Source organism: Phoxinus phoxinus, assembly GCF_949152265.1.
Source record: "Phoxinus phoxinus genome assembly, chromosome: 10".
In the NCBI taxonomy this organism is placed as follows: domain Eukaryota; kingdom Metazoa; phylum Chordata; class Actinopteri; order Cypriniformes; family Leuciscidae; genus Phoxinus; species Phoxinus phoxinus.
In genome coordinates, this window is record NC_136885.1 from 17,745,511 (window position 1) to 17,769,705 (window position 24,195).

Here is a 24,195-nt window from a genome sequence, read left to right on the forward strand (position 1 = left end):
CCTTCTCAGATTGGGTCTTCATATAGAGATTGCCGTTTTATAGTAAAGCAAAGCATAAATTGCTTTGTGAAAACACATATCTATTATAACTCCATTGTTTGGCAGATACAGATTCCAAACCATTTTTAGGATAAGAAATGTTATAATTTTGAATAATTGAAGTAAACAGTGGCCACAAATGGTAGGCCTATATTGTTTGCTATACAATTGTAATGACTGTTGCCGACCATATTGCTCATAAACCAACAAATGTGGAATTAATGAATATTTGAAAATGCAAAAGACAGTGGAGTTTCACCCTTTTGAAAGAAAAATAGAACATATTCATTCATGGCTTTGGAAAATGAATGCAGTCAGTAACACAAGACTATGCCAAAGTCTATAATTAAAAATGATGAAGATTATAAGGTCATATCAACACAAACAACATTAACCTTTGTTTTTTCTCTCTGGTGATTTAATCTCATATCTCTACCCTCTAATCTCAAACCTTAATACCCAATCATTGTGCGAATAGAGGACAACCAAGACTTCCTGATTGGCTTTTGTTTTCAGTGCACAGTGATCAGTCTAAACACATAGCTTCAGTTATTAATTGTAAATCTACTCCGATGTGAACACCTGGTGCCGTTATTCTTTGAATGCCAGGTAATGCAAATGTCCAATCATACAAATGCAATAAGGCATTCCAAAATCATGATCCAGCCTCAGCTGAAGCTATGAGCTAATTCAAAAATGAAGCTATTGAATTCTGAACAATGTTCCGTCAGAATGTTTGAAATCCATGAAGACCCACACTGGTGATCATCGGGGCATTAAACACATTGGGTGTCTTCAACCCTACTGAGCTCTAGACAGCAGTTTAATTATTCTCTCCATTAATAACTCCTAAACAAGGTTATTTTTATTCATGATGTTATGACGGCAGTATTTTGTACCCAACCATTAAGCCTACACCTACACTTTAACAATAAGAATAAGTTTTAATGCCAATTACAAACCTAATTAAAGATCAATTTTGTAACGAAAATATATATTTGATGGTTAAATAAAACAAATACAGTAATATTGTGAAAATAACTGTTCTCATAACTAAGCATTTTGAAATGTCCTTTATTCCTTGCAGCATCAAGTCTTTAGTGTCACATGATCCTTCGTAAAATCATTCTAATATACTGATTTGCTGCTCATGTAACATTGTCTATTATTATTAATGTTGAAAAACGTTGTGCTGCTTAATATTTTTCTGTAAACCATATTATCTTTGATGAATAGAAAGTTCAAATGAACAGCATTAATTTGAAATAGAAATATCTTGTCACATAAAACATTATCTTTACAGCCACTTTTGATCAAATGTATCCTTACTGAAAAAATATTTCTCTCAAACTCTCACTTTTGAATAGTATGAATGGTGATGACGGTTACAAACGGTATTAAAACCAGGTTTTCTACGGTATTAAAAATATTCAAGGCCTTTAATTTTCCAAATTGTATTAAAACGTTTGGATGATCCATGAATAAATAAACAATTTAACCCAGAGACATTTTATAACTTTATTAATGAGTTTATTATTTATACCAACAAACAAAAACATTGTTTATCTCTCCCTCTCTCTCCCTTTAACCGTTCATCTTTTCACTGATGGGCCGAGCAGCCGGTGTGTGGTGGTAGTGTGTCCCTGCCCTTTCCAGAACATTCCATCAGACAATATTCCAGAGTTTGAGATATGAACGTTACATCAATTGACATCACACACAAAACCCCTCCCCCATCAGATTGTTAAAAACAGAATCAAGACAGCAATACAATAAATAAAAGGATCAGAATTAACACTGATGAGGAGGGGGAAGGGCAGGCAGGCAGGAAAGGAGAGAGAGTAAGAGAAAGAGATATCAGGTAAAAACAAAATTTTGTTCAGTTTCGTCTTCCTCCCTGGACGCAGAGAGAGGCTGGATGAAATGTTATATACAGTTGTATGATGAAGGGAGAGAAGGAGGGAGGGAGGGGGAGAGAGAGAGACCGAAAAAGGCTGGTTTCTGTTCATACCAGCACTGCTCCAACTAGGAGAAAAATCTAATTACAAGGACAATAGAATAACAATAACAAAAATAACAAAATAAAAGGTACATGGCATTTACATATTAGCAATGAGGGAGGAGGAGGAGAGAGAATGGAAGGAAGAAGGGAAAGACAAACAGCTCTGTTTCAAAGTCTCATTTGCTAAGTGTCCATGGTGTGCGTGTGGGCTCATGTATCATGTGTAATTTGGATGAATATCCACTAAATCCACATTTAATGGGCACGCCAATGTATAGAAACACTCACACACAGGTGTAGACTCTATAATGCAAATTCTGTATTCAAACAGAACGGCTAACACAGCTATTGATGGGATTGACCTATGCGTTATACGTGTGTGTGCATGCACATGCACAAAGAACTAACAAAATGAGCACATTTTTATACTGAAACTGACAAAAAAAAAAAAGATAACCCTGTCTCAGCTGCTCCGCTAAATAATCTCCTTAAAAAAAAATTAAAACACAAGTGTGCAATGATTACTTAAAATTGACATACGCACATATTAAGACACTCTTTGCTCATTTTCGTCTCGGCGAAGAAACATCACACATCTGGACACACACAACACTGACATCTCATGCTCGCTGCTTTATAAAACACATTGCAGTCCTTGCTTTTGTCCAAGAACTCCAAAAGAAAGCTAAAATGTATCATTTTAAGAGCAAAAACAAATTTAAAGGAGCTTGATATCATATATCATTCGTTAAAATGTCAAATGGATGGCATCTCAGGCAGAGAGCAGTAACTGTGCGGTGCTCTTCCTGCCACTAGGGGGCAGACTTGCCCTAACTGGCCCTTCCCAGTGTTCAAACCTAAAGATGACAATCAACTCAATCATGGGTTGATACTCATACTGAATTTAAATCGACCTCCTGTGATGATCGACGCTATTCATCTGGGCATCACACATCTACCATCATGGGAGAACATGACTACACATAACACAAGGTGACGAGTGTGAGTGATCGTGTGTTTGTGAGAGCGTGCAAGAGAGACTGTTTGGAGCTGCTGCTGGGAAAGAGAGAGGAATGAGAGAGAAGGGATGAGGAGAGAGGGGTGATGATGTCTAAGTAATGCTGAGGGAACAATTAGGTGTTGTTGCTCAGGGGTCCCGGTGCTGGACCAGACTGGGCTGGACCGTCTGAACCGCCCTCTGCAGAAAGACAAACCGAGTTCAAATACTTCAGGACATGTGCATTTACAAATCCATACAGACTGACAGGAAGAGTAAATCAAAGACATGGGGGTATGCATGTGTGATCAGTACCGTGCGAGGCAAGTGTCGTCTGCGAGCGAGCGTGGGGAGGAATGAGATTGGAGTTCAACTGTGGTTGGATAGACAGCTCTGCAGGAAGAGAAAGACAGAGGTTAGCCATCAATATCTGTAGGTGTCAAAACCAAGATAGCTTTGTACTTGCGTCACGGGACGAAAAAGCCGTCTCAAATAGCAGGAAGCAAAATTATGTTACCCTCCAAGATTCCTAAAGGCCAAAATCTGAGGCATGTGTTGTGACAAGCTGAATGAAAATTGTTTGAATGACAAAATGTACCATTCCACTCACTATTGTCAGAGCTCCAGACCAGAAAATAGTCTAGGGAACCACTGAGTCCTAAAATTACATCATCACTCAATATAGACGGCACTGTCATTTTAGCTTAAGTTCACTTTTGTGGATTCATTTTGAGGATCTATTGCAGTGGGAGAAGATTCATATGGAGATGCATCAAATCATCATATCAAGCTTTCTTTTGGAGTAGGAGTGTTCAGTACATTGTTCCTATAGGCACTAGTTTTATAAATACACTGAGTGTGCTCTTCAGCTCAGTGAGTGGCCACTTTATAGTTTACTGCCTTTTAACAAACAGACACTACTGAGCCCTAAAAAAGGGACACTGATTTGTCAACAGTCAAGGGTGATCTCAAAAGCCATTATTGTAGTGAATTATACCTGAAGTGAAGGAATTTTATGTTTAAGTTTAACTTTTTTTTTTCTCCTATAAATTATATGTAGTGCTATTCAAAAGTTTGGGGTCAGTAAGAAGTTATAGGCCGGTTTCACAAATAGGATTAGACTTTTAAAAACGTGCCTTTGAAAAGAAACATTAATGGTGTGCATCTTGAGACAAAACAATGGCACTGACATTTTAAGGTGTTATTTTAGTCTGGGACTAGACTTAAGTCTTGTCTGTGAAAACAGGGGTTAATGTTTTAAGTTAATGTTAAAGTCTCATGCTCACCAAAACTGAATTTATTTGATACAGTAAAAACAGTAACATGGTAAAATATTATTTCAATAAAAATATCTGCTTTCTATTCTTATATATATATATATATTTGAAAATGTCATTTCTTCCAGTGATGGCAAAATTCAATTTTCAGCAGCCATTACTAAAGTCTTCAGTGTCACATGATCCTTCAGAAATCATTCTAATGTGATTTGGTGCTCAAGAAACATTTCTTATAATCAATGTTGACAGCAGTTCTGCTGCTTAATATTGATCAATAATGCTTTATGAGTCTTTATGCAGTAATCAGATATAATTTTATCAGATCTTTGCTCTGCAATTAAGGATAATTTCTGTTGCGGTACAATAATGAACAGTGCAAGCTGTGATGCCCAAATCACAAATTAATGACTTATGAACTGGTTCTTATGCTCAAGTTTTAGTCTAGCTCACTTATTATGCAAGGATAGTTATTTTCTAAGAAACCGAGAACCACTGCTTTTTGCAGTGTTTACTTTTAGGTTCATTAGACTTAAATCAGTCTAATTACTGCCTGGTTGTTCGTTTGACAATGTGTAGTTAAGTTAAAGACACGTTCACAACAAATCAACAGAGCATTACAGTAATAAAGTGTATTCTAATGTTTAAAAAAATACACTTTAGCATATACAATTATCCTTTTTTTTCTTAAGAAAGACAATAAGGATCACCAATTGTCGCAGAATAAATTTGGAACAAAATAGTTACATTTTTTTGTTGCATGTGACCATTTTATTCATTGTAGCTTTTTATAATTCTATTCATAATAAATTAGGATGGTATTGAGTGCTTTCTGTATTGTTGTCTACAAGGAACATTTCAGATCAGTCACTCACACATTAGATTCTAGGTAAAATACTATTTTTAGACAGGTGACAACACAGGCATTTGACAAAATCAACTCACTAGATATAAGCAACGCCTTAATGTACTAAACCGCAAGATTTTCCTAATACGTGTGAGATAGAGACAGAGGTAGAGATAAAGAAAGAGAGAGCATGAGCGTCGGATTAATCCGACAAGGCTGAATCTGAACAGAAGTGGCAGTTGTCTCAGTTCAACTCACCCACAGGGCTGAAGTTGAAGAGTTGGGGAAGTTCTCGGCCATTAGGCAGACGTGCATTGGGCTGGCGCAGCTCCTCAAAGAAGGCATGTGCACAGGCCTCCAGCGGTGAGAGCCGCGTCACCGGCGTGTACTCCAACAGACGAGAACACAATAAGATGGCTTCAGCAGGGGTCCTCGGCTTAAACACCTAACACAAACACACAGAATCACAGGGAAACGTCACATCTAACCAGTTTAGAAGTTAAAGACTTGCATCTATAGCATCGGGTATCGATTAACCTAGTGATGCACCAAAAGTTCAGCAACCGAAAATATCTTTTCTATACAGTTTTGGAGGGCCGGAACTGTGACGGCAAATTAGTCAGTGTCTATTTCGTGCACATAACATGTCAGCTGTGTGGATGCTAGGGCTGGGTTGACAACATCGATTTCTCAATTTTGACGATCTTCATTTTGTCTATGCCGTTTTCAGCTGAGGCGTGAAAAAACTTCACCAAACATTATTTAAAGCGCACCTGCCATCCAACAATCGCCATAAGCTTCTTTTTTTTTTACCTTTGATATACTTTTGAAACATTAAGTCTGAGCTGTGAAACTATCAATTTTAAAATGAAATTCAAACAATGAATCAAACAATGTAGTTTGACGCTTTTTAACATAGCTTAAAAGATTGCTGCAGCCACCTCAGTTAAAGCTGCAGTGCTGGTAAACTTCTCTTCCACTTTACTACTAGGGCTGGAACAACGAATCGATGAAAATTGATTATCAAAATAGTTGGCAACGAATTTCATTATCGATTCGTTGTGTCGCGCGACGCGGAGATGTTTATATAAAAAATAAAATAAAAAAAATATAAAAAATTTAGTTAAGCGCAGAGCTATGAGGCGCCGGACTGGACAAAAGTGAAGCGAACTTGCACTGTCAGTTCTGTTTTTGAATAAAGGGTTGGAAATGAATGCTTTTTTATTTTTATCCGATTAATCGAAAAAACAATCGACAGATTAATCGATTATTAAAATAATCGTTAGTTGCAGCCCTATTTACTACTAGCTACAACACAAATAAACATGTGCTGAGAGAAACATTACAACTGTTGTTATTTAAGATATTTTTAAATAAATCTGTCATGAAAACTTATTACAGCCATTTAACTTGTCAATATTTCAAATTTGAGGTAAACAATTATATAATTAAGAAGTTGATATAAAAACTTCCTTATGTGCAATTTTTTAATGGTTTACATAGAAGTCTGTTTTCATTTGAAGTATTGACATTTGATTAATTCATTATTAAACAAACTATTTTTTTTTTGCAGTTTTCATATAAATGAGGGTTTCTGTAAAAAAAAAATAATAATTGGTGCATCACTAATTTCACCTTCAGTAAAGACCTAAATGTTTCTTTCTGTGAGCTAACTGAGAACCATCATGGCCAGTGTAGCAACAGGTGCTTTACCTTTGTCCAAGGGTGTGCTTTGATCTGTGGGAATTTAAACTCTGTGTAGTTGGGGTTCATCTCTCGGATCTGTTCTCTTGTGGGGGTCCCCAAAACCTACAGAGGGTGGACAAAGAGAAAATTATAATGTGTGTCTATGCTTACTCATAAAAAAATAAAGCAATGCCGATTTTCCTCTCACCTTGATGATCTCCACTAGCTGGTCCACTCCACTGTCCCCGGGGAATATGGGCTGTCCCAAAAGCAGCTCTGCTAATACACAGCCGGCTGACCAGATATCAATGTTGGATGTGTAATCCGTGGCTCCGAATATTAGCTCAGGAGCGCGGTAATACCGCGAACAGATGTATGACACATTGGGCTCCCCACGAACTAACTGCTTTGCACTGTGGAGACAACACGATGGAGGATTATAAACATGTTATCAAAGAGACACGCGTGTAAAACTGATGTAGTGGGCAGCATATGAAGGTGTACAAAAATTAGGAACCCTACACCATTGCTCAAAAATAAAGCTGCGAATCACATGAAAGATCTCTGCGGTTCGAGCGTGATTGTTCCTGGTGTTCCCCTCAACCTGATTCTATCAAACCCTGGTGCATTTGCGTTCATCTTACGCCATCACAAATGAGCACGCCGCATGATGGAAAACAGGACGCAGGTCAATACACTTTTTTGTGTAGGGCTGTCAAAACGAATGCATTGATTGAGATATATATTTTTTTTTTATCAGTTTAACACGTAAAAAATATTTAACGCGATTAACAGAGGATCTGTTTTTTTTCTGGCTTTTTTTGGCTGCGTTACATTAAATGGTCATGCTATCATTCATTCAAGTGCTTTTAAACAATTCAAGACACATCATAGTGTAAAGGCTCGAATACATTTAAAACAATCAAACAACAAACTTGTGTGACTGTTGTTTGGCCTGATTTTGTTCAAAATGGAGTTAAAAGAAAACAGCTTGCCAAAGCAAACTTTCTGGCTGGTAAACACCTTCAAACTATCATTGGCCTGTGGCGAGTCCATAATTAGGTGTGCTTTAGGGCTCCAGAATGCTTCTCAGGTTCATTGCTTCTGTTCAGTCCATTACGGTCAGATGCGAGTTAAAAAACAAACAAAAAAACACACCGAAGAGCTGTCATTCTAATTGAACACTTTTTTATGTTTAATACCATAAAGCTGCTTGTTTTAAAGCAATTTATTGTATAAAGTGCTATTAACGTGACATGATTTGACTGGAGTGCCAAACGCTGATCCCAGCAGCATGGGCGGCATTGGGATGTTTGCCAACAGTATAGGCCACCCCAGCTCAGGTTTTTCAAACATTTTTGCCCCTAAGCAAAGAGCAAAAAAGAACTTCGTCTGGAGTATATTGGGGCCTAAAGACCAGTATATATCTTATACATTGCAGTGCACAAATACATGTCACACAAGTGTCAGGACACACACCTGCCAAAGTCACACAGTTTGAGTACAGCTGTGTCTGGGTCCACCAGGAGATTCTGTGGCTTGATGTCTCTATGGCAGACGCCTTGGGAATGAATATACGCCAGACTGCGAAATAACTGATACATATACACCTGAGATAGAAAGAGAAAAATAGAAAAAATTGTGGGGAGGAAAGAGAGAAGAAGAGAAAGATGTTGTTGTTTACTGTCCATGTACATATGAATGGGCACAGTAGCAGCAGTCATGATAACACAGAGACTTACTTTGACATAGATAATGGGGATGGTGGTCTTGGACTTGTTGAAATGGCGTGCCACCCTGTACACGGTTTCTGGTACAAAATCAAGCACCAGATTTAGATACACTTCATCTTTCTGAGGAGAAAGAGAGAGAGAGAGAGAAGAGAATGCAAATTAGTTTGGTAAAGAAAAATAATATTCTTTAAACATGTATTATTCAATATGACAAGATAATATTGATGGGATATAAAAACTTGAAAAAAAGGAAAGGTTGGATAGAAAAACCTACCTTTTCTCCACTGGAGTAGAAGAAGTAGCGTAGCCTGACAATATTACAGTGGTCCAACTTCCTCATTATCTGTAGCTCACGGTTCTGTAGTGAAATAAATGACGTGTGAGGGACGGTAAAAGCACGCAATGAAAATCAAACATCTATCTTATTTAATGCATTCTTCTGTGAAAATGTGTTGCTCTGAATGTGCAGCCCATTTAAAACTAGTGCTGCACAATCAATCAAATTAAAACGCACTGTAAAGTGGAAGGCTGTGCTCTATGCTGGCTGTAAGATACCACACACTCTCATGATTCAGTGTTTTCACACTCGGAGTGGTTCCATTTACATTTGATATTAACATGCGTCTCAGGTCCGAGATGAGAGATTGCCATTTAAAGCTTTACAAGCGTTGTGAACGGCAAGTACTCCTGGCTTACATTTGAATAACTTACAAAAAAATATACAAAATGTAAAAGATGCAGAAAATCAAGTTTTGCAGAAAGAATGAGAATTAAAAAAACAGCTGTCAACTACATTATGACTGCAAGATATTACACTATATTTCTAATTGTATATTCTAATACAACTCTAATATTGAATAAATACATTACAATTAATAATTGTAATTATTACTTAATATTTAAGTGGAAAAACAATGTGGACTCATACCCTATTATAACCAAAGAAGATTAAAAAAAAAAAGTCCACCTTTAAGCCCAGGTACAATGTTGATGGAAAGAAACATTTTTTTTTTATTTGGTTCACTTTGGGGTCTATTTGAAAATGTAAAGAGCAACACTTCCTCAAGGCAGCAGAGCCTGGACAAAACAACTTACTTTGGAGTCATAAGGCATTGCTTGCTACTTGTATTTTATGAACAAGCTGTTGAACATGAAAGGGGGTGTTTCGATGCGAACTTAAGCCTTTTTGTTCTTTTAGCTTTGAAATCTAAGCAAAAGCAACACGAGATATTAAACGTTTATATCAGTTCAAATCGCAACATGACAAAATAATTACAACGTGCTTGTAGCAGCCTGATTTAAAAGGCATGTAGCATTAAAAGTAAAAACCTTTCATTTTGGACTTGGAAAGCGGCATTTTTGTGTGCATGCAGATTTGATATGTTTCAGGGTGTTTTCATTATTAAACTAACATCAGTTTGCAGGTTTTCTTATACTTACCTTAAACCGCTTATCCTGAAGCACCTTCTTTATGGCCACCATCTCCTGGCTGTCGATGAGTCGAGCCTGGTACACCACTCCAAACGAACCATTCCCGATCACCTTGATGTCTGTGTACGAAACCTCTTGCGGACGGTCGGGACCCTGCCCGGGTGTGGCTACTACCGTTGTCACTTTCCCACTATCCCCTAAAGACACAACAAAATGAGTTTAAAAAAACAAAACAAATGGTCACTGAAACATCTGACTGTCATACATCAATAGAATCACAATGAAGATTGGCACCATGCGAGCCTGTGTTAGTATGTAGGGTCGGCAACCTATGGTATAATCCTGGCTTAATCTAAGCCATGTCTGTGAAACCAGGCCTATATGAACAAAAATGTAGCATTCATTTAAATTTTTTTTGCATTATTCATTACTCCACTTGGAAAATAATGTAATTTCTCTGGGATGATACCGCAGCACTTTGGCTAAGACTACCAGAAAAATTGACATTTTTACTAATGTCACAAATGGGAGTGTAAAATTTAATTTGTGTTCTATGAGAATTGTGTGATGTCCGTGTAGTCATATGCGGCAGGATTTGTGGTAGACAAGCTCCTCATGGTAAAAACACAGTAAAATGGCTGACGGTATTAATTATGAAGCTACCATGTAATTTCAACTTAGAAAAACATTAGTAATACTTCTAATCTCAGTAGGTGATTTGAAAAGACAAGTCGCATGTAACATTTATGATTCGGTTATTGTGCTTTACATGCTTTTTGAAGCCTGAAATGACCAGTGCCCATATATTATAATTGCATAGGAAATGGTGATCAGCACATTACTCGATTTCTCTTGTTTCTGTGTAAGAAAGTCATGTTTGGATTGACACGAAGGTGGGAAAATGGTGAACCGTTCCTTGAAACTACTCAGGCATGCCTGAGAGGCCATTAAACGCATGAAAATATTGAGGCTGTGTCAAACAAACAGCTAACGAGTGTTAGATCTACAACAGGTAGATATTTTTAAAGTCATCGGTGCTCTCTTATCCAGCAGGCTATGCCTTTTTGTCACTCTGACAGGTGTTAATAGTAATCCAACACCCATGTTAAGAAGCGTGTCCAAACACAACAGAACAACGAGCAGAGCTTATCACTAGAAATAGCAGAAACACCCTTAAGTCTGTTTGAACACGGGTGGAGGATGAGAAAGCTAAAATCTGACCACATTTCCACCTGTGGACAAGAGCAGACCTGGATAATGGTGGGGATGCCTGGAGACAAACAAAGCCATAGATAGGGTGATGTTTTGTCCGTCAATTCCTATCAGTTTAGATTTAGAATAGGAATGACAGATTCACCAAAACAAATGCTTTGTTTCATTACAAGGCAAAATTATTATTTGCTGGATCAAAGCAGAGCAGACAGCTGTTGTCATGCATGATGGAGACGGGTTGCTGCTATTGAGGTTTTTTTTTCATCAGAATAACACTGCAAGTGGGATACCGTGAGTTAGTGGCCAGTTAATATGGACTTCACATAAACAAGATTTAATTACATTTTTGGATGTTGCATAAAAAAAAGCTATATGGAAACACCAAAATACAAAAATTTCCAAACAGCGCAAAAACTTTTACATTTTAGGTGGATAGTGGATACATTTTTATTCAGATAGACGAGCGCATTAACTAAGAGGGAAACAGTCACAGAATAAATTGCTAAACCAGTCATGTGACTGAATAATTCACTCACAAAATCATCACATAGAACCTGTACTGTCATGATTCTGAAATGTCAGAACCAAAGCTTGTCATTAAAATACTTGCTAGTATCACCTCCCATGATGTGAGAGAGAGATTTAGGCCATTCAACGAAACTGTCTTGTGTTCAGTCAGTGGTCATGTTTATGCTACTTAGTGGCTTTCAGTGAAATAAAGCTGCACTTAAGGATGCTTTTGCCATTGATTTCAGCAGAACTGCATATATATACACCTAATATATTTGCAAATAAAAATCTAATAATATATATAGTACACATATGTAAAGGAATATGCATGTAAAAGGAAACTTTTCCTGATTTGCTCCCATTTTGTCCTGATAAAAATGTATCGGGTTGTGAGTGCAAATGTCAGCCGGCCAATAAAAAAAAATGGCTATTAGGCTGAACATGTAGACAAAAACAGCAATGGCTGTTGTGTTGTAACAACTGGTTCAAGGTTTCTCAGAGGACCGTGGGTTACAGTCGGACATCCATCCACCCACTTGTTCTCCCCTCATTCCTAGTAATAACACCCATCACCACTTCCCATGGAAATCCAGCAGTCAGCACCAGTGCAGATGAACGCTGCTGCCAGCACTGCAGTCACTGGGAATCATTTATAGAGCACCAAATGAAGAGGTTTATGCCTCCAGGGAAAACACTAGTTTTCACAGTAGCCCAACCACAAATTTACAAATGTAATTTTCCTTCATAGGAGGACAGTGTGTTTAAATTCAAAGCTATGTAATGATCTATTAGATTGTGATTAGGGAGTCGTTAAACATTACATTCATAATATGTTGTAAATATTGATTCTGATCTATTCCTTCTAATTATATGCACAAGCAAACACAACTTTAGTCCTCTCTATGCTTAACTTACATAATATTTTAATGTCAGAATAATGTTAAGAATCCAGGGTGGCACAGGATAAAAATATTTAAATTAAAAGCAGAATTGAAGATACAATCTGTTAGATGTTATGCTAACTGAGCTTTGTTGCCAAGCGAGCACATCTTGAAGAACACAACGACGTCTAAACATCCAACAGACCACGATTCAGATTTTAAAACAGGGCTGAAATGGGCCAAAAATATGATGCACTTATATCGATCATAAAAGATGTGTTTAGCCCTTGTTCTGATGAAGGATTGTCGAGCTAAAATAGTTAGCGCAATCAAAGCCCTTGATCCGTCTACAAAAACAAGCTCACGTTAGCTTAGCCAGTTAGCCGCCTAAAGTAGGTTAACGCGATCATTAGAAAATAATCAAACAAATTAATGAACATCATGCTACTCTGACTAGCACTTCGGCTTTTATTAGTCTACCATCATCACATTTATTGTGATCGTCGTGTGAGGTCATTGAATGATACTCACTGCCCAGCTTTAGGTTTCCGAAACCAGACGAACTCCCGGCTGAGGCCTGCGCGGCCCCCGTCTTTCCTGAAGAGCTTCCACCGGCGACGGCTGATCCGGCGGCGGCTGCAGCGGCTCCAGGGACCCCCGGAGGCTCAGCAAACGAGCTAGTCCTGGGCCGCCCGCTGCCGCTCATATCGGGTTTCGTGTGTGCCAGAGCGGGGGTAAAGAGTGCCGGTAGACTGGCCCAGGCGCGTAGTGTATATGTCAATTTAACCAACAATAATCGTTAAAAAATAAAGATCCCTGAACTATTCTATCGGTAAGGTTTTGCGCCTCCTCTTTCTTCTGTGTGGTTGCTGGCTGGGAAACTGGAGCTGACGCACAATGACGCTCTGAGCGCATTGTCTTCTGGGTAGTGAAGTTCAACAACGCTCTCACGTGCAGAGATCCTGCAGGACAAGAACTCTATGGACAAGAGGGGTCAGTTTTTCATTATTCTTTCATGCCAATGACCCCCAAATAAAATAATACAGTTGTATGTAAAATTAGTAAATGCCTTTTATATTATCATTGCAGTAAAATAAAAATAAACTATTTAAAAATTAAAGAATGTTTAATACCATTGATGTTTAAGAATGAAAAGAACTGCATATCAGAACCCTAAAACAGTACAGTCTAAATTGTCCATTTGCATGAAAGTCAAATTGTGCTTTTCCCCTAATAATTTGGGGAATGAGATTGGAAATGTGTGTGATGTCAATGTATATCATTTGCGTGACTATTTTCACTTTATTTCCAGTAAATTGCCTCTTTGTCTGAGTTTTCTCATAGCAGGACATATTGTGTTTTGAGATGTTTCATTATTAACGAATTTATTGGTGGTTTAGGGACCTTTATATCATGATACAGCCTCACATTCACATACCCTAGCATCCAAAAATGCTTCAATCACTAGACTGTCCATCACAGCAGCTAGAGTTTGACAGGCAGTCTTTCTATCCAATCAGCGCCTTGCACAAGTCACACGCGAACCCCCATGGGGCGGGGCAGCACAGAGCAAGAACCGAGGCCAGACAAACGGTACATTTCCATACCCACGATCTTGTTTACGTTAATATATACTCAACGAGCAGTGCGTCGCGCTGAATAATACTGGTTCGTCGCGGTGAGAAACGCATTGTGAACAGCGTAAAGACGAGCGCTGCACGAGGGATTGCCCATCTGCAGCGCGCGAGGCGAGGTTCGGAAACGGTTGGGGAAAGAAGGCCTCCCCTCAGCGGTCTTAGACCTGCGGGGAAAAGTGAAGAGCGCCGCCTGACGACCGCCGTACAGCGGGGTGGCTCGCTCAGGAGACAGCGGTGCGCTGCATAAGCTCTGGCAAAATCTGAAGAGCGCCACCAACTGCTCGCCACAAGGTAAACAACTCGTGTGAAACCTGCTAAATGCTCTTGTCCGTGTGCACTAAATTATTACTGCCTAGATAGAAGTTGATTGATAATAATGCGTATTTTCAATCAGTTGGATTTCAATATCTGCACCCGTAATAGTCTTCTCGTTTATTGATGGAGAGCAAATTGTGGACTCTTTATATTACACAACTGCCATATGTCATGAACGGACTAGGTAAAATATGAAGTTAAAGTATGAGAATTCCACTTGATGTGCATATAGCCTAATCTTAAATGCAATGAAATATTAAATAAATATTTTCTTAAATATCTGACAGTGTAAACAAAAAGTAGGGACACAGCCGTGAAACCTTATAAAAAAGAGATATAAAATACTAACCTTCTTTTCTCAAGACCTAGTAGTAATAATAAAATCACCATGAAATCAAAATGACGTTTTTTGGCTTTCAGTATGAATATGTTAGCCTTACTTTTATCTATAAGATAGTGTGCTCCAAAACAATGACAAAATTCACATTTAGCAGATATTAAGCATTCAAAAAGTAGGCTGCAGCCAAAAATCGCATACTTACTATATAGTAGGAGAAAAACAGTATGTGACAAAAGAAGTATGTCTGAATTCACAGTTCTCATAAAAGAGCAGGCAAAAAGTATCCGGATGACCTACTTTTTCTGGTGAGATTCTGAAGTGTGCATATGATAGACACTTTACTATCCCGTGATGCCACAGGAGAGGATTGGCAGTGAAGCGATGTAACTGACGCTGGTAGGTCACGCGATGGTAACAACATGGTGAACGTAGTATGTCCAGATTAAATTTATACTACACACATTCATACTATATAGAACATACTTTTTTAGCGGTCGTGAAGTAATTACTTATTCAAAATAAGTACCTAAAGAGAGAGTATTTTATTTTGGACATAGCCAACGTCTCTCATTTCCGCCAATGTGGATAAATAATTTTGATGACATCCCTCTGCACTTCAGCTTCTCATAAGATTTTCTGTCCAATCAAATACTCTCTAGAATCTAAATCGTCCCACCCCCTGCATTATAAATAGATGATGAAGCAACGGCTAAAATCCATCACTTGTTCACACATTACTATTTTCTACATGGTTCGAACAGTGTAAATATGCTTTACATTTAGACAAATGAACGTCTGGTTTCACGTTATTGTCATGCGAACTGCCGCAGCGCGCACACAGTCTGCTCCGATCCAGAGATGAGAGCGGATACCGGACCTGAAAACATATCACACCCCTTTGAATTCTGCACAGAATGCTATATTTTGAAGTGATATGGAGAAACGGTTAGAGATTAGGAGGAAACTGCGGCTTTACCGAGCTCAACAGCACTAGCCGAGCTGTTATAAACTAAACGCTATTGGCTATTTTTAAAAAGGGGAGGAGCTGTTAGATATGTCCAGCCCTGTCTTCCTGTTTCAGTGGAAATTACGTGAACACATTGAATAATGCTGCGCGTTTTAAGTTATTTGAAGCCCGTCCTAGGCTGATTTGTATGCCGGGGTACATATCATCTTAGGACGGACTTCGAATATTAACCTTAATATTGCCACTAGGTTGAGAAACACTGATAAAAATGGATTACTGAGTTATGGTGATAAAATAAAGAGAAATGATAAAATAAAGAGAAAATCAAATGAAATTGTACAGTTGAAATGTTAAGAACTTTATAGCGACGGCGTGTGACCATCTCAAAGTGGAAATGTTACTTTTTTAAAAACTGAATGGCAGATAAAGTGGTGTGACATGTTTTGTCCCATGTCTCGATGATTATACAAATTATGTCTGTAATATCTATATAATTATTGGCCTGTGCAAATCTGCTCCTAAACAATAAATGAAAGTGCAAGGCCAGACAATTTGTCTGGGAGTCTGTCTTCTGACAAATCTGTATAAGTTGGATTTTCTTTTCTTTTTTGTTTCAGGTTGTTTTTACGCTGAAGATTAATATCTGGCATGAGAATATATACTGAACCCAGTGGCTGTGACTCATCATAACCCCAGCAAAAGTCTTCGCATCTGAACAGGTTTAGACGTTACCATGAGTGAGCAGGAGTATGTGGAGCATCAGTACATGTGCAGTGAGTGCCAGCAGCTTTTTAATACGCTGGAGGAGGTGCTGGTGCACCAACAGATCCACACCGGAGCAGAGGGGGACGAGGTGGAGATCCTGCCGAGCTTTGAGGACTGTGACGCTGGAGAGAGCCAGTATCAGTGCCTGGAGTGTGGAGCCATCCTCAGGAACCCTGACGAACTGCTGCTGCATCAAGAGCTGCACATGAGAGAGGCAGGCCAGGGTGAGTGCGGTGCCTGTGACGTGTGCTGTACATGTCAGATTGTTTCCTTTGGAAGTGCATGTAATCAGCACCGTAATGCTTTTTTTCAGAGCTATGTGAGGTCACAGAGGTGGATTCTGTCGACGCAGAAGTGCCAATCCAGTACCAGTGTCTGGAATGCCTGGCTCTCTTTGAGACACCTGAACTGTGGTTGGCACACAGACAGACACACAGCAGAAGCACCACCCACAGCAGCCTGAACACTGACACAGTGAGCACACACACACACACACACACTGATAAACAGAGCTGGGTATCCATGCAGATCTGATTCGCTCAACTTTTGATTTGATTAGATTCTGGTTGATTTGGAAATGCTCCAGCTGTAATTTTCATTTGTATATGAAAGAAATTCTCTCTCAGGTAATGAACCTTTTAACTTGGTAGTTTATGAAAATGGGAATTTTAAATGAACAAACTTATGCAGTTACCGGTATGTGGATACCAGCAAAATAAAACAATACTTAAGAAGTAGTGTAGATATCTAATATTGACAGACTAAATAAACAAAACGAATCTGTAATATCAGATTCGATCTAATAACTCTTGTAGTGTCAGTAAGACAATATTGCTGTCTAATAGAGAAATCAATTATTAATATAAGTGAAGCTGTCTACACTGGCAGGCTCTTGAGGTGCACAACAAACAAGTTGTGTGTGTACATACTTGTACAAGTTGTGTGTGTACATTTAAATTGTCATTTAAAGAATCAAGATCATTCAAATTAATACTGCGATTAATCAGAAACTCTTACTTAAGAACTATCTTTTAAACAGTCTAATTTTATTTTGTGTTCTGTTTCAGGAATATGTTCTTCAGGCAGATGGTACAGTCACTCCGGTTCAGTTGCTTAATGTGCAAAATCTAGTTCTGGATGAACAGAGGGCAGGCCAGATACTGACCCTAGCCCAGGTCTGTTTGCATACTACATACATTTATACACACACAACAAATACATTCTTTAAAGGTTTTTTCTTCTTCTCTGATCTAACCAGGTGTGATGTGATAAGCGACGTTTGATTTCCATTTATTCGTGCTGAGTAGTCCTCCCCTAGCCTGGCTCCGCCCTCCTACGTACTTCCGCTCAGTTTTCATTTTCCTTCAGTACGACGTCTGGGTTTGCGGTATATTTGTGGGTTTTCTCTGGTCAATTTTTTACCGGTCCAATCAGTACAGAGGGATTGGCTGAGCGCTAGTTTGAGTCGAAGTTTCGTCACAACCAAACGTTAGCGATTGGTTATGGCAGATCCAGAGTGGCTCTGGGCAGATCCAATAGTTTTAAACTTCAACAGAGTTCCCGCCTTCAAGGAAGTTAACGCTTGTCAATGGAGAGAGGCCAGACTCTCTGTACAAATGAAATGTACGAGAGTCTGGTAGGACCAGGCTAGTCCTCCCTATTCATTGGTCCAAATTCCTCCTGAAAGCCATAGTTAAAATATGGTGTCACAAAATGTCACAGGGTATAAAAATAAAGAATAAAAATCTTCTTAACTGCTATTTTCTTCTTGTTTTGTTACTTAAGATAAAAAATAAAAAACGACTTAAAGTACACGACACATTTAAAAAAACGGTAACGTTGAGTGCTGAACTTCCATCACGCTTTTCGTGACAAAAATATTTTTTGAGATGTTTTTCGTTGAATTAACCAACAAACCTTCAGCCACAGCTGCCATGTAATGAGATCAACACCAAAGCCTGTCATTTAGGTGCAGTAAGCCATTTTTGTAAAGCACTGTTGAAAGTGGATCGGAAAGAGCACCACAACAAACTTGTAGCCAATCAGCAGTCGGGCATATACACTCTTGATGGAAGATTAGAGAGAGAGAGAGAGAGAGGGGGATTTGAAGAAAGAGAGATGGCTGGGAGACTTTACAAAAGAGTCTGAGGAATATCACTGGAAAATGAAGGGTTATGATCAGGCAAGAGCTTTAGGACCCGTGTTAATATAAAAAAAGCTTTCTAGCGTTGGAGAGACCTGAAGGCCTGAAAACTGATGCCGAGGTTGGGTTGTCTCTGCTCCATACGCGAGGAACATTGGTTTTCGGGTGTGTGCTGCTGGCGACTAACAACCAACTCTTGCTTGTATAGCTCGTGTGCTGTATGTTAATTTTTTTGTTCTTCCGTGTAGTTCGTTTGTCATCATCTTTTTATTTTGCTTTGAATCTCAAACAATGAATCTCAGAAATTGCTTACTGCACCTTTAATAATGTTTCAAGAATTGTGCTTGAGAACATTACGAACTTCCAGGAAATTCGCTTAAGACATTTTTTGAATCCGGCCCCAGGTTGTTCCCATTTTATTCATTCTGAAGGGTCAGTGTGATAATAGAGACAGAGCATAAAGCGTCATAATCCGAAGACCACAATCCAATCGTCTCCATTGACTTTGCATTGCGAGAGGCTGCCTCCTTGTCATTTCTTGCTTCTAACTAAAGACAGAAAAATGCATAAAAGCTGCTGTGTGACCAGGTGTACTGCAAACAAGCTAAGAAACCCAGCAATATGTTTTTATAAGCTGTCGACTTAAAAAACGAGCGTTTAAGGACTTAAAAGTGGATACAGGCTGGAACGAATGGGTAAATTGTGGGATCCTGGCACTCAGTATGCACTAAAAATACACAAAAAATAAATAAAAGTCTGTGCCTATTGCCATGCTGTTTTAGGATGTTGTAGATCCCTATATCTTAGCTTACCTTTGTTGCTTTGATTTTTCAGGCTCTACGAGAGCAAGAAGCCCCATCTAAAACTGCAGGCGCTCCTAGAACTATGCTAGTGCCAGCAAACGCTTCCCTGCCCGGCTCTACCTCTGCGATGCTCCGTCTACAGTTCTGCTCCGCCCAGGCCATCGCTGACGGTTCTGCCTCAGCTACTCTCCGAAAAGCTAAACTCCTCGCCCCTCTCTTACCTACCGATCCTATCCGGCTGGACAATGTGACCACTTTGAACCTTCTCCCTTCCTCTGGCCAGGTGAACACACTAAAGAAGGAAAATGAGGAAATTTTAATTATCCATCCTTATGAATGTTCTGAGTGTAATCTGCTGTTTAGCACACCAGAGGATTTCCTTCAACACCAGGGGGAGCACTTCTTAGGCCAGGACAAAGAGAGTGGGGACACTGGGGTGATGGTGGGGTATGAAGACAGTTCTGGGGCTAAGGAAGATGATGGAAGAAGCGACGGATCAGAAGAATGCAGCAAAGTTGGCAAAGTTAGTGGTGGGAGACGTACGTACACTGCCCGCTCAGCTGCTTTGGGTTTGACGTCGTCAGTCTCATCCAGCAATCTTCAGTGTGACGAGTGCAAAAGAACGTTCACCTCTGCCAATCGGCTTGTGGCACACCTTCGTGTGCATGAACAAGGAACACACGAGTGCCCAGAGTGTGATAAAGTGTTTAAGAAGTTGGTGTCCCTTCAGACACACATGCGCACACACTCTGGTGAGGCACGTTTTCTGTGTGTGGACTGTGGACATGGTTTTACCACAGAGATGACTCTTATGATACACAGGTAATAACACACACAAACTCTACAGCCAAACATCTTAACTTGTTTGTGATTTGCATATCAAACATGGCATTTTTGTTTTGTCTTCCCCACTTAAGGAAATCCCATACATCTGAGCCACTGCACAAATGCCCATTTTGTGCCAAAACCTTCACCAACATGACCAAGTTCTTGTACCATCGCCGCACTCACCGAGTACGTGAGCCGACCACTCCAGTCTCTCAGGTAATTGTCGGTTTTAGGAAATTAGCAATGCACAAGATTAAATTTGTCTAATTTATCCGTATTGGTCAATATTGGATATATATCGGGCAATATTTCCCCTATATATCCTTTAGATTGTCTTTGGTCTTCACAAAATTGAACTTGATCTTTAAAAGCAGTTGGGATGCACTGATATTACAATTCTGTCCAAAACTGATATTCTGATAATTATTAAATAAAAATTGGCTGATAGTGATAAGCGACAAATGCCTCATATTCTATATGTTCTATACTGTTTTGTCTAAATAAAACACTAAAAACTAAAATCAATTGTTAAAATGCTACAATATAACACATTATATTGTACAGAATGAAACATAGATTGCTAAAGATTACATTTAAGAGTTTTATTCAATAACGACATGCTTGTTATCCATGATCTAAAGCTTAGTCAAAGTTCAAATGTGAAAACAGATGAAATGAGCATGTACAATTTAATATTCAGTATTGGTTATCCAAAATGTAATTTTTTTTTAAATGTGTAAATCAAAAATTGTAAATAAAAAACATCTGCTGATAACCAATATTGTACAGATATATTGTGCATCCATTAAAAAAATTGCATACTTGCACTAAGGTCTAACTTTGCATTTCTCTTTTTTTCCATTTGTAATTAGATGCAAATTAAGAAATATAGAATGTTTTTTTTTGTTTTGTACGAATTTACACTGTTAGTGCTGTTATTTTTTTATCCACATAAACTGCACAACCTAATAATTACACAAAGACCTATTATATACTTTTCATGGAACTGAAAACAAGAAAAAATATGTAAGATTTATTCAACTCTCTCCCCTCTGCAGTTTGTACTGGCACAGCAGTCTCCTCTCTCTATCATCCAGAGAGCAAGAGAACGAGAGACTGCTTGGAGGAAAGAAAGACAGTTGGTGACGATTCCTCCTGTGAAAGAGGACAGAAAAGAGTCAAGTGACACGGGTCCTGTGCTCATTGAAGGTATTGCTGTGGTCTCCCAGTCTTCAGAGCCGACAGAGAATGGGCTTTATGCTGAACACTCAAACACAGAACAAGACCAAAATGGAGGGGAAATGCTGATAGACGACCCAAACCATTCAGTTACTGCCTATGTGGAAGGAGGAGGGGGGGGAGAAGAGGAAGGTAAACGCAGGACTCCTGCTGCCGAGGAAGATCCAAAGTTTCCGTGCTCTATCTGTAAAAAAAGATTCTCCTCGCAGGTCCGTCTGTTGCGCCATCGCCGAACGACTCATATGACCGAAAGGCGTTTTAAATGCAACATCTGTGGGAAACCGTTCAAAAAGCAAATCCATCTGCGAAACCACCTGCGCACACATACGGGCGAGCGGCCGTTCCAGTGCAGCGTATGCGGAAAGACCTTTTCCTCTCTCGCTAATCTTTCCCGCCATGGACTCACACACACGGGAGTTCGTCCGTACCGGTGTGACATTTGCCACAAAGCCTTCAGCCAGTCGTCAAATCTACGTCAACACCGTCAGCATCTTCACAGCAATGCAACACCCTCACCCTGTCCAGACTGCTCTGCCACTTTTATCCGTCCCGCTAAACTCGTAGCTCATCGTTTTCTTCACCACCCAGGGTCGCCGGCACCTTACCCCTGCCCGCACTGTCCCGAGGGGTTCTTGCGCAAGCGGCAGCGAGACATACACTGTCTGGAGGAGCATCCCGACCTGACTCAGCAGCACTGCATCTCCCAGGACTCCCAGGTTAGAGGTCAGCAGGGTTCAACAGATGACACCGAGCAACAAAGCACTCCTTTAATGACCAAACCCAATCTGGATTGCACTATTTGTGGCAAGCGTTTAAACTCCCCTGCAAATCTTCGCCTGCACCAGCTAAGTCACGGACTTGGGCCCGGCCGGCCACGAGGCTCCAACTCCGCCCTTGGGAAGTCTCATCCCTGTCCGGTGTGTGGAAAACTGTTCGTTTCAGCCTCAAGCGTTACGCTACACCAGAGAGTTCACACGGGCGAGCGCCCGTATCCTTGTGCGATCTGCGGAAAACGTTTCCGCCAGAACACGCACCTGCGGGAGCACCTCCGCACCCATTCGGGCGAGCGTCCGTTCCGATGCGAGTTCTGCGAGAAGGGCTTTGTGCAGAGCATGCATCTGGCAGAACACCGGCGCACACACACGGGCGAGCGGCCGCATGCTTGCGGTGAATGTGGAAAGACATTCAAAACCGTTTCGAACCTTAGGAACCATCGGAAGACTCACGCTCGCTCCCAAAAGCAACAAGAGCCGGAGCACAGCGGAGAAGCAGCGCTCGCAGAATCCAACTCAGAAACTGTTACTGTTGTGGAGGCGTCTGAGATGGACATGGCGACAGCAATACCATCTTTCTGCCAGCTTGGACAGTCGCAAGTCTTTCAGATACAGACATCTAACCTGACACAGGTCTGTATGCTTATTTTGCTTTGTGCAATTTTGTTGCAATTTTTGTGCACCGAGTAATGGTTTATATTTTCTCACTGTTTCAGACTCAGGGCACTCCCACTATCATGTGTAATGAGTTTGGAGAGACCATAGCCATCATTGAGACAAGCGGAGACCTGGCAGAGGCCATCGAGCTGTACCACACTGCACTGGAGGGTGGCATCAACATGGAGGCCATCACTGTGGACAACCTGCAGTTGTTGTGAGAGGACAGTGCCGCATTCCAGTGACCATCATCTTGGAGATTTGAATATCATGATTAAAATGAGCTTAATGTCAGATGGGTCACAACAAGCAATGAGACAAAAAAGGACTAGTTGAATTAGGCCGTCTAAGACAAGGTGTTGCAAATTCAAGACATTGTATTGATTTCCATTGAATGTGTGAATAAGTGTACCTCAAAAAAACACTCTAAAAGATCCATTCAAATATTTTTCAGCCTTGTTTTGACTTTTTTGAGACAAAAATAGGGCTGATTTTAGAGGATGCAACTGAAGTCTGTGATAAAATTGCTCCTGTTTTGGGACTAGGAATGGGCAGTCTGGCTTGCTGATGACACACTTGTTCGAACAGAAGGCATGATGGCACAGATTTAGAAAGAAATACACCCATAGACAGGGGAGCAAGTTGACGGCTGAAAATGATTCCTAGTTTACATTCTGACCTGCAGTTCTTGCGAGGAGGTAGTTTAAGGGCACTGAGCCGAAGAACAAAACATGCTAGTGCTCATCATGGACAGACATTATGCACCATCACCGCGATGGACAAGGGATCCCCATGTGTTACATACATCACATTTCTGTCTGTACACTGAATGTTTGTAGCTTTTTTTAATGTTATGATGCTGATTTGGAGAAGTCTTGCTAATAAACTTAAAATGTTCATCTGTCTCGCTTATAATTGCTTTGAGGAAGTGTAGTCATAACAGAACTAGCCAGAAATCATGATGTCACCTTAAAGGGATAGTTAAAAACTGAACATTCTGTCATCATTTCCTCTCATGTTGACTTTAATCTGTGGAACAGGACAACAGGTATATGATATTTTGAAGAATGTTTCAACTGTTTTGATTCATTCAATGAGAGTCAAACATGCCCAAAA

The 24,195-nt window shown here is 39.8% G+C and overlaps 2 protein-coding genes across 2 annotated transcripts; one reads left to right on the forward strand and one right to left on the reverse strand.

The window, feature by feature from the left end:
* Nucleotides 1–1,535: 1,535 nt before the first annotated feature.
* gsk3ab (glycogen synthase kinase 3 alpha b) lies at nucleotides 1,536–14,157 on the reverse strand. The gene is made up of 11 exons (XM_079625205.1): nucleotides 14,051–14,157; nucleotides 13,144–13,590; nucleotides 10,019–10,206; nucleotides 8,853–8,936; nucleotides 8,588–8,698; nucleotides 8,325–8,455; nucleotides 7,054–7,258; nucleotides 6,873–6,968; nucleotides 5,418–5,604; nucleotides 3,354–3,431; nucleotides 1,536–3,239 (listed from the first exon to the last, which is right to left on the reverse strand). Exons 2-11 carry the CDS (start codon nucleotides 13,316–13,318, stop codon nucleotides 3,175–3,177), a joined length of 1,320 nt encoding a protein of 439 aa, XP_079481331.1. The 5' UTR covers nucleotides 13,319–13,590; nucleotides 14,051–14,157; the 3' UTR covers nucleotides 1,536–3,174.
* A 249-nt stretch (nucleotides 14,158–14,406) lies between these two features.
* znf526 (zinc finger protein 526) lies at nucleotides 14,407–23,978 on the forward strand. Its single transcript, XM_079625204.1, has 8 exons — nucleotides 14,407–14,540; nucleotides 16,489–16,860; nucleotides 16,950–17,110; nucleotides 17,704–17,811; nucleotides 19,614–20,404; nucleotides 20,500–20,626; nucleotides 21,469–23,055; nucleotides 23,139–23,978. The coding sequence occupies exons 2-8, from the start codon at nucleotides 16,605–16,607 to the stop codon at nucleotides 23,298–23,300; spliced, it is 3,192 nt and encodes a 1,063-aa protein (XP_079481330.1). The 5' UTR covers nucleotides 14,407–14,540; nucleotides 16,489–16,604; the 3' UTR covers nucleotides 23,301–23,978.
* The last annotated feature ends 217 nt before the right edge of the window (nucleotides 23,979–24,195 follow it).